We start from the raw sequence: 11,065 nt of genomic DNA, 5'->3' as shown, positions 1-11,065 counted from the left end.
TTCTTCCTTTACTTATTACTCAGAAAGGTGTCCGACTAGCTTTCTTTTCTTTTTTTGGAGAGGTTTTTCGCTATAGGGCGCACACGCTCGCCAGACAGACAGAGAGGGACAGAGACAGAAAGCGAGAAATCACCCCCGAAGGGGGATGGTCATGCTGCAATCCCTTCTCCTCCATTCTCCTCCCAGGATCCTGGGCACGCATGCACACGCGCCCACCGTAAGTTTAAGCCACCGGGTCCGGGACGTGCACTGCGATCGACTACGTGGGAGTCCAGTGACATAGCCATCATGCCAACTGCTGGTTCCCATTTTCTTTCTGGTTTGAATAATTCCAGAGTAGGGATGAGGGTGAGGCTTATACAGTGTTCAAAGTGTTAAAAAATTGAGTAGTTAGCATAACATTTGAAAGCACTATTTTTTTATTGGGTTGTCAGATAAGTCCTGGGTGTACTTTTTTCTATGTAAAAATGCATCATGACTTATCTGACAACCAGATAAGTCAAAATTAATGCAGAAGGTTCATAATGAACAAAATAAAGTAAAAATTGTCCACTGGCAGAGCCTCATTAAAACCTGAGGCAAAGAAAAAATGAAGTGATCTCGACCTTGTCTTTATTGGTTGGTAATTGTGTATATTCTGGATTTTCTTGTGTGTAAAGGTACCTTAGAACTTTTTCTGTAGACCTATGGTCTCTCACTGTCACGAAAAAGTCCCAAGGGCCAGTCCCATAGCACATAAGCTCTGTGCGTGAGGAGCGAGATCCCTCGTGACCAAGCACGGTTTGAATCTTGGTCCTGGTGGCTAGAAAAACACCCTCGACATGTGTGCATACATGCCCCAAGTCCGGATGGAATAGGGAAATGGAGAGAAAAGAATTGGTAAACGCTTGCTCCTTCTGGCATGAAAATGAATCAAGAAAGAAAGAAAGAAAGAAAAAAGTGTCCAAAACTTGGAAATAATGCAAATAGGTGGTCATGGCAACCTGGCATGTTTTCCAAGCTGCCAGTCAGGGACTCGAATCACTCCGTCGTCAGCCATGTGGGATCTAGCTGCATTAACCTCTAATGCCTTCGAAGGGTCTGCCTAAGATTGTCAAGTGTAACCAGGGCTGAGATCCACAGGAATGGCTGCCCCTCATGAGCCCATAGGATGCAGTCCGTCCTTCCTGTGGGCTTTCTTCCTCCTCAACCTTGGGTAACTGAGCTGTGTTCAAAGAACCTCTCAGGAGTTCTTTCTGCCGAGCACCCATGCTAGCCTTCCTGGTGGCCTCTAGAGCTCCAGACTCCATAGGAAAACCCGTTTCTGAGATTCCCATCTCATCAGCAATCTCCTAACTGCCTGCCCAGACTGCTCTACTGTGTGAGATTTTTCCCTTTCTTCTTTTTTAAACTCTAAGTTCCTGGCGGCCTCTCAAATGTCTCAGAGGCAGAAACTAGCTTTGATGGGCTGTCAGTGGAGTTGAAAATTGTAATTCTTTCACCATTTTTTTCAAAATATCTTTCCCTTTTTTCTTTTTTTGCTATGAAGTCCTTCTTTGGCGCCCACTGGCAGACTTTGGGCTGCTGATCTGCACGTTACCCACCTCTTTGACCTCCATCCCAGCCCACACTCCCTTCCTCTCCCCTTCTCTGCCCTCTTCCCTCCCTCTCCCTACAAATTAATGTGGTGCTGCTGATGAGAGACGGATCTGCTGGGAATGGGCCTCTCTCTTGCCTCTCTGCCATCACAGCCTGGTGACTTCAAAGGTTGAGTGGTCCTGTCTGTCTGCCCCTCTGCTGCGTGGCCTAGCTCCACCCCACGGGTCAAAAGTGCAGCAGTGCTCCCCAAGTCCCCTGGCGTTTTCTCTCCTTCTCCACCTCCTCCTGCCCAAGCCAGCCCTTCCTCCAGAAAGATAAGGCTCTCTTCTCCGCTCCCGCATCCCCTTCCCCTTTCCTTTTATTCCAAGCTGAAGTGGTCCTTTGTGAAGGGGGGTGTGGGTTTTTGCACAAATATTTAATCTTTTCCAATCTGCCCTTTTGCACTGCCTGTCAGTTCCTGGGGTGAAACCGCTCTGTTTGCTCTAGTTGGTAACAGGATACTGTTTTGAAAAGTGATGCAGAAGTCAGATTACTTATGAATCTGGGCTTTATTTTGCACAAATGCTTTTCAAGGCAACTATAGATTTATTTTTTCCCTCCTCACCAAGTGGGGGTGTGGTAGTGAGCAGGCAGAGAAATGTAGCGACGCCTTTAACTTTTTACCCGTAGCTTGGCAGTGGCTCCAGCAGCGACCTATTACCATACACTGGCCGCAGTAGCATGTGGGCTTCCCCGCAGCCAGGAGGGGCCCTTCCCTTTAGGACACGTCCTCATTTTATAACTAATCACTCCTGCTGAAAGGTCTGCAGTACCTGTGAGAACCCACCTGTTACAACATATGAGAGAAGGAAAAATGGGTGACAGAATAATAATCACCCACCTTTATTAAAAATCTAGCTTATATCACGTGCTTCTGATACTGTTGCTAGGTTTGATCGTAATTGTGTGTGGCAAATATTCTTTTTACCATTTTATGAGTGGCGAAACAGAGAAGTTTAATATTCAGGGGGAACTCAAAAAGTTAGTGAAAAATGGAATTAAAGTATAAGTTTATTTTGTTGGGAAAAATTTTGAAATCCATGCACAATTTTTTTTTTTTGAGAGAGATTTTTGCTATAGGGTCTGTGTGCTCACTAGAGACAGGAAGAGATATAAAGTGAAAAATCACCCCCCCCCCGGGGGGGTTGGTCACGCCACAATCCTGTCTCCTCCATTCTCCTCTTGGGATTTTGGGCACACATGCACATATGCCCGGCCTCTAGGTCTGGAACTTGAACCACAGTCAGCCATGTGGGAGTTCAGAGACCCAACCATCGTGCTATCTGCTGGTCCCAATGCACAGTTTTTTCATACTATGCATTTTCCATAAACTTCTTAAAGACCCCCTGGTACACCCTCTTCAAGGTACATCCTCATGCAAGGAAAGGAACATTCTTTGTCGGTCCTCCCCCTGCTGGCTCTCCGGTGAGACTGTGTCTTAGTTTCTGATCTTCTATTTTCTCTTCTCTTTCTGCTTAGGGAGGATCAGCTTAAATCTGTGTGCTTGCTGAATTGGTGGTCTAAAACACTCTCTGAGTGGGGCCAGCAGGTGGCATGGTGGTTAAGGGTGCTGGACTCCCACATGGCCGACCATGGGTCGAGTCCCAGACCAGGTAGCTTGTTTTCTCCTTTCTCACTTTCCCTCTCTTTCTCACTCTCGCTCTTGCTCTGTCCCTCTCTGATCAAATTAAAATAAATAAATAATTAAGGAAATAAAGTTAAATAAAGTAATTCTTTAAAAAAACAAAATACACTCTCTGAGTGCCCCCTCTTTCCCAGTCTCCTGTGCTTGAGGAGCTGGGTAAGAGAGGGAAGGAAAATGAGGGAAGGAGAGAATCACCTCTTCAAGTCAGAGTGTTGAGTAGCTGCCTTCAGTCCCTAAAGGAGCCACACCTTGGTCCAGATGCTTCTGTGACACTCAGAGTTCCTCTCATCAGATCCTAAGCTCTCCCTGGGGCAGCTCCTTTGCAAACTGGCTCTGTGAATTCCCATCCCGTGACATCATTGCACACACAGAAGTGCAAGCAGCATGATGCCCCGTGTGGCGGCCGTCCCTGGTGATGGCCATGCCCAGATTAGTGCTTCCGCAAGCCACCCGTGCTCTCCAGCCCAGAGGTGTTCGGAGAAGACCAGGCCTCACAGCCTGGCAGGAGGACACAGTGGTGGAGGGTCCTGAGGGGTAGGCCTGGAGTGGGTCCCTTGGCCTGTGTTGAAAGAAGTAAATTTCATGTTTTGAATTTTTTACACTAAAAAATAAAGTGGATTTACATTGAAGAGATTACATTGTCCCTTGTCCCTACAGATAGTTCATCTACTGACTAGGGTTGGTGCCATCCTTGAGGGACTCAGGAAATAGCTGAGTTAGACACAGAGAAGGGGTTCAGACACACCCTACCCCCAATGGCCCTGGGCCAAGCTCCTTCACTGAGTTCTGAAAACTTCCATAGGGCAACAGGTTTTCCCGTTGTCACACTGAGAGCCTTGGAGAGTTACCCTTTCTTTCTTTTTTTCTTTCTTTATTTTCTCTTCTCTTCTCTTCTCTTCTCTTCTCTTCTCTTCTCTTCTCTTCTCTTCTCTTCTCTCTCTCCTCTCTTTTCTTTGGAGAGGTTTTTTGTATAGGGCATGTGCACTCACCAGAAAGACAGAGAGAAACAGAGAGACAGAAAGTGAGAAATCACTCCCCCAGGAGGAATGACCACACCACAATCCCTTCTCCATTCTCCTCTTGGGATCTTGGGCACGCACGCACACGCACCCAGCGTGAGTTTTAAGCCACCAGGTCCAGAACTTGAACCACGGTCGACTACATGGAATCCAGCAACATTGCCATTATGCCAACTGCTGGTCCCAGAGTTACCCTTTCTATATCACTGGGATCTACATAAAATGAAGATTATGTTACCCCATGTCCCAGGTTGTTGCAAGGAGCACATGAAATAACAGACATGAACCTGAATTGAAAAAATATATATTAGTCATTGTCCTTCTACGATTTTGCATGTGTCCAGTGGTACTTAAAATCATCATCAAATATTTTTGAATGTCAACTATGATATACTCAGCATTGCAAAAGGGATTTGAAAAATACAGAAGTAAAGAACACGACCCAGGCCTTGGAGGGCTTACAGACCGGGTGAGAAGTCCAGTCCCTGATGCCCTCATCCTGTGGTGCACCAGCCACTAGTTCTGAGAAAGACCTTTGGGGAGACAAGAGCAGGGAGTTTCATGGCGATTGGGCTAGGCTTCAATGGAGTACAGGAAGCATTACAATTTTCCAAGACTGGGAAAAGCCAGGAGCAAAAGCACCCAAGGGGAAATGTTGTACTGGGTTCAGGAGGCCTCAAGAAAACATGGTGGACCAGAGCAGAAAGCACTGAAGAACAATGGAGGATAAGTTGGGATTCAAAGGGACAGATTCTAGGGTGGGCATCCCATGAGTCAGGCAAAATTAAGTCCCCAAAGAAAAAGATGTAGACTTAAGCTGATCTCTACACTCTCATATCCAGCTGTTTTGCTCAGTGTAGTTGGTGTGCTGCTCATAGGAGAAAATGAAGAGGACAGCCTATTTCCAAATGGCTTGGAAACTCTAAAAGGGAAGATAAATATGGGTTGTTATGTTAATATACTTTTGTTAAATAAAGATAAATCAGGAATGAAAGTAGTCATTTCCATTTGAATTACTTAGGGTATTAAGTGTAGAAAATCATCCAGGAAAAAAAATGCATTTTTTCATCCTTAATTATTATTTATAAGACTAAATAAATGAAACTTTTGGGGAGGGAAGTAGTACAATTGTGTGCTGAGAAATGTTAAGAGTTTTGCAAAGAGATAGAGCAATGGATTTGTAGAGTCAGCCAATTCCCTTTTACCTTGAATTTCAAAGTGCTCAGTTTTGGAGTTTGTTGTTGTTGTTGTTGTTATTTTTTCTTTTAAATCTTGTCTTTGAATGGCTGGCGCCAGGTCTATGCCAACCTAGCTCATTAACTTGGTGCCACTGGTTTTAATGAAGTAGGAGGTTTGGCTAAGAACGTGGACGGCAAAGGCAGATGGATGACAGGACAATCATGATGAAAATGCACATTTATGGACGTCTCTAAACACCGATTATTGATTTAGTACGGCTTAATGGAGTCTACGTTTTTCGAATTTTCTTCAGTCATCTTACAGAATGTTTTCAATTTTTATATGAGTTTCAAAAGCTTTTTCTCATGTTTTGTAATGCTTGTTAAATTGTCCCAGGATTATATGGTTGTTTAGACATTCAGAACGTGTTTATTAGTATTATTTGTTTTGGCAAGTAGCAGTTAAGATTCGTTAGAGCCTGTGCATGTAAGCGAGGCCAATGGGCATGGCATGAATCAACAGTGAAACTGGGCAGTTGGCAACAAGACAGCGCTTAAGGTTCTTTAGGTACAATCACAGTATCCATCAGTCTGATCAGTGGAGACTTTCCTTCTAAGCAGGAAACTTAGTCATTGGCAAAATCAGTTCTCCAACAAACCCCAGTGTAGTATATGCTGTAGGTTGGATTGCATTCAACTTGGGCCAACTAGCTTCACCTAAATTTAGAACAAGGCACCATCAAACCACAGCATAGAGACGTGTGAACAGGGATCTTACAAGAGAGGCCCCAGCTGTGTGGGCTGGTAGAGGGCAGCATCCCTGCGTGGAGCAGAAGTCATGCTGGGAATACATTTTTGGGTCTGAAATCCTCAACCTACTGCTCTATGCAATCAGACATTCTTGGGATCAGCAGTTAGCATAATGGCTATGTCGCTGGACTTCCCTCCCCTGTAGTCGACCATGGTTTGAGTCCTGAATCTGGTGGCTTAAACTCATGCCGGGTGCGTGTGCATGCGTGCCCAAGATCCCGAGAGGAGAATGGAGAAGGGATTGCAGCATGGCCATCCCCCCGGGAAGTGATTTCTCGCTTTCTGTCTCTCTGTTTCTGTCTGTCTTTCAGGTGATTGCACGGTCCCTATAGCAAAAACCTCTCAATCATCATCATCATCATCATCATCATCATCATCAGGCATTTTTTGGATGGTCATCAGATTCCTGGACAAATTATAAGCTGTTCAGGTCTAAGGCTGAACACTGTCATAGAAATGTGTTTGTTGAATTCAATAGGTCTAATTTACAGGGACCTTGGGATAGCATGAACTCCTGGAGGTAAGAGCTGCAATTTCATCTAACTGATCGCAGTCCAGTGCCCATCAGGATCCCCTGAGGAAGCTGGAACATTCTCCCTGGCAGTGCCATGCTGAGGAGGAGCTGTGGGTCTGCAGACCTGACCTAAGGAGAACAGCCTCGTGCTCCATGATGGCGGTTGCCATGACTTGAAAGCCATTAAGGGTGCTCACCTGGTGCTCTTCAGCTGGGAACCTTATTTGTAATAAGCAGCTGTTTCAGGACCACAGGAGCCAGAACTCTTCACAATGAAGATGGGAAATTTGTTCCTTTCACAGCTAGAACATTTTGGAGGGGACTTTTTTTTTTTTTTTAATAGATTTTCACTATAGGGTGTGTGCACTCGACCAGAGAGACAGAAAGTGAGAAATCACCCCCCCCAGGGGCTATGGCCATGCAGCAGTCCTCTCCCTTCCATTCTCCTCTTGGAATCTGGGGCACTCAGGCACACGCCCTTGGCATGAATGTAAGCCACCCGGTCTGGGATTTGAACCATGGTCAAGCACGTGGGAGTCCAGTAATGTAACCACTGTGCCATCTGTTGGTCCCTTGGAGGTGATTTTTAAAGTTTTATTGTTATGGAAACTGAGTCAGAGTGAGAACTTTTAAATGGAAATATTTATTTACTTAAAAGTATAGTTTAGTTTCCCCTCTCCAACCTGGAGAAGAAATAGCGGGAGGAAAAGGGGTAAGATGGCAAGAACATTTAGACGCTCATTACAAATCCTAAAGAGTCATCGCAAAGCATCTGTGGTCCGGTTCCCGATCATGAAACCTCACATCCTTTTTTCCACTCGGACACGTCTTTGCCTTCACAGTTCTTCTTCCAGCCTTGCCTAAGGAGGAGAGGGAAACAGGAACATCAGAATGAAGCATGACAATCCAAACAGCCTCAGGCTTGAGGTCAGATCACCAGTCGAAATGGCCTGCAGGGCCCACAGGGTTTGCTTTCATTGCTCTGAGATGCAAGGACTCTACCCTTTCGTGTGGTGAAGACTTTTCTTGAATTTATCCTAATCATTACTAGGTCTAGCAATGAGTAAACTACTTTTGTGAGGATGGATCATTCTGTTACACACTCTCTGCTCTGAAAATTTGTGTTCCCCGCCCAGGTTGCTGGGAACGTGGCAGCAAGGAGGACAGTGAGAACCAGGGAAGCCATGTTGAATGCTCAGTCTCAGAGATGTCCTCTAAGCGCTCATGGACAGACAGAGCCATGTATCTCTCACTGTTGCTTTTCTTTCCCCATACAATGCTGCTATAGCCCTCCAAAAATCTTAACTAAGTTAGAGCAGACCTGAGCTTTTGTCCCTCTCTTAGATATCGATTTGATTGACCCTTTCCAGTTCACATTAGAAAGTACATCTTCCTGCATGGCTTGGGACACCATCTATGGAAAGCGACTGTGATTATCCCGACTCTATCCCATATCTTCTGCCTGCATGCATCCTTTTAACTATATCCAGGGCACACCCACACGCTGAGGGAGCAGGGTATAGACAAGGTCACATTAAAATTGTTGGACCATTCTATGGAGGCCAGTTTGTCAATGTCTGCTGTAGCTATGATGAAAAGATGCACTGTGGGTTTTATCTTTATCAGACAAAGTCCCCCAAAGAAGGGCTCTTACCAGTAGTTCATCCCCTCTGTCTCCTTGACAATTTTCTTGGCACAGATAATGGCATCCGTGAGGTCATCAGTGACCAAGGCTGTAAAAGGGGAAAGTCTAGGCTTAGCTGAGATGTGCTTGTTTGAGGGGATCCCAAATCAAGTTGTCTTCCCCTTTGTCACTGTTTGTGGAACAGAAAGTTTGGAATAACCATGACTTTCCCGACAGCCATAGTCTCACTTTCATTGAGTTTCTTCACAAATAAAGGAACTTTTAGGTTTGTTCATTTCAAGAGCATTCCTATCTTGGACGACCTAAATTTTCAGAAGAGTAGCCAAATCCTGAGCGGTTTTTGAAACATGTTTAGAGAAGGTACAATGTGAGAATTGATTTTAGTTTATTCTGTTCATGCTAGTGCAGGCTCAAGGCCACCCACTGGCCCGATATCAGCATTGTTTACTGCTTGCCTGAAAGTAGCCTCAAAACCTCCCTTAACACAAACACAATGACAAAAAAAGGCAAGTTGCTAGAACATGTCCAATATCATTTGTTTTGCAAGTTGAGTTCTCCTGGAGCGGGTATTGAGGTTGTTCTGGGTGTGAGATATTTAGTCAGAATCTGTTCTTGTGGGGGAAAAAAAAAAAAAAAAACGAGGAGGCAGGTGACTGGGCAGATGCAGTGTCCACCTGTGATGCAGGTCCCACAAAGCCCTCGCTGACCTGACCAGGCCCTCCATAGTGACTACGTCCACCCAAGTCGCCCAGATGGCCAGTTCTCTATGCCTCTGCCTCATTCAGACACTAGTGTGTGCTGCCCCTGAAGGGCACACTGCAGGTGAGGCCACCCTGGCGGAGGAGGTGGCAGGTAGAGTGTACATCACACACAGGCAGCCGGGGTAGGCCTCAGAGGGAGATGATCTGGGCAGTCTACCCCATGGCTACCACAACCACCAGTCAAGGACATAAAAATTCAAGCCACTTGGGGTCGGCATGTGGTGTGGTGGTTAAGGGCACTGAACTCTCCCATATGGTAGACCGCAGTTCAAGTCCCACATCTGGTGGCTTGCTTTCTCACCTCTCTCTCTCTCTCTCCCTTACTCTGTCTGTCTCTGGTCAGATTAAAATAAATTAATTAATTAAAAATAATAAAAAATTTAAGCCACTTAATATAGTCTTTATATATCAATCAGCATTTTTTTAAATAGAATGAGGCGATGCTTGATGTTACCAACGGCACAATGAGATAGATACTTGGAGTACTTGCAGGTGGAAGTGTAACGGGACTACCTGTTCAGGAAGGCAGTGTAGTAGTCTGTGTCAAGAGGATCTTATCTTTTTTTTTTTTTTTTTTTTGAGAGGTTTTCGCTCGCCAGACAGACAGAGACAGAGAGACAGAAAGCAAGAAATCACCACACGGGGGCATGGTCACGCCGCAATCCCTTCTCCTCCATTCTCCTCTCGGGATCTTGGGCACGCACGCACACGCGCCCGGCGTGAGTTTTAAGTCACCGGGTCTGGGACACGAACCGTGGTCGACTACGTGGGAGTCCAGTGACATAGCCATTACGCCAACTGCTGGTCGGATCTTACCTTTTAAAAAAAAAGTTTTATTTATTTTTCCTATGAGCAAGAGGGACAGACAGAGAAAGACAGAGACACACAGACAAACTAAATAAAGTCTTGACGTCACTACTCAACTCTAGGCTTCAGCCAGCCCTGAGTCATGAGCGTGTGTCCACTGTACTCAAGGAAGCCTTCAGACTTGAACTAGGAACCTCTCCATGTAGGGGTGACTCACAGCATGTGTTACTGCTGAGCCAGCATCTGGCCCTAAGAGAGTTTTCTCTTTTTACCTAGTAATTTCTCTTTCTAGGTCTATCCTAAGAAAATTGTCATGACTCTAAACAAAGCTTTATTTACTGTAGCTTTATTTTCCAGAGTACAGATAATAAAAAAATCTAATTGCCTCATTAGGTATGTTCAGGCTTATTATAATGCCCTCATACAATGAAATTAAGTCTGGTAAATTGTGTTTTCACAGTATGTTTTTCTTAAACATATTTATTTTTTAAATTTTTTTTATTTAATTTTAATTATTATTATTATTTTAATTTGACCAGAAAGAGACATAGAGAGAGAGAAAGAGAGAAAGAGAGAAAGGGAAAATGAGAAAGCAAACTGCCAGGTCCAGAACTCGAACTGTTGTGGGCCACATGGGAATTCAGCACCTTATTCGCCATGCCACCTGCCAGCACCTATGTTTTCACAATATGTTTAAACAAATGAGAAAATGAGCCCAATGTCAAGTGTCCAGTATTCTAAAAATATCTGTTGAGAGCAACACTGTCCCATATGATAACCATCAACGACATTTAAATTATGTCCATTGACGAAGAAATGGAAAAAGAAAGTATAACACACACACTCAAATGAGAAGACCTCCAAAAGACTGTGGAAAATAGAATTAAAGTATTTAACAAATTGTGGGACTAGCAGTTAGTGTAATGGCTATGTCGCTGGACTCCCATGTAGTCGACCTTGGTTCGAGTCCCAGACCTGGTGGCTTAATCTCACGCCGGGCGCGTGTGCTTGCATGCCCAAGATCCGGAGAGGAGAATGGAGGAGAAGGGATTGCGGAGAGGACATCCCC

The 11,065-nt window shown here is 44.9% G+C and overlaps 1 protein-coding gene across 1 annotated transcript in view; it reads right to left on the bottom strand.

Annotated features, from left to right (window-relative positions):
- Nucleotides 1–7,467: 7,467 nt before the first annotated feature.
- Nucleotides 7,468–11,065, bottom strand: part of LOC102492603 (lysozyme-like protein 1) — an 18,525-nt gene continuing 14,927 nt past the window's right edge. Inside the window, exons 4-5 of the mRNA XM_006139758.1 lie at nt 8,438–8,516; nt 7,468–7,643 (exon numbers count right to left, since the gene is read on the bottom strand). Of these exons, the coding sequence (XP_006139820.1) occupies nt 7,574–7,643; nt 8,438–8,516 (149 nt within the window). The 3' untranslated portion in view covers nt 7,468–7,573. The remainder of the gene's footprint in view (nt 7,644–8,437; nt 8,517–11,065) is intronic.

Source organism: Tupaia chinensis, unplaced genomic scaffold (genome assembly GCF_000334495.1).
Source record: "Tupaia chinensis unplaced genomic scaffold, TupChi_1.0 Scaffold000001_1, whole genome shotgun sequence".
Lineage (NCBI taxonomy): Eukaryota > Metazoa > Chordata > Mammalia > Scandentia > Tupaiidae > Tupaia > Tupaia belangeri.
The sequence above is the reverse complement of the archived record's forward strand: the minus strand, read 5'-3'. Positions and strand labels throughout refer to the sequence as shown.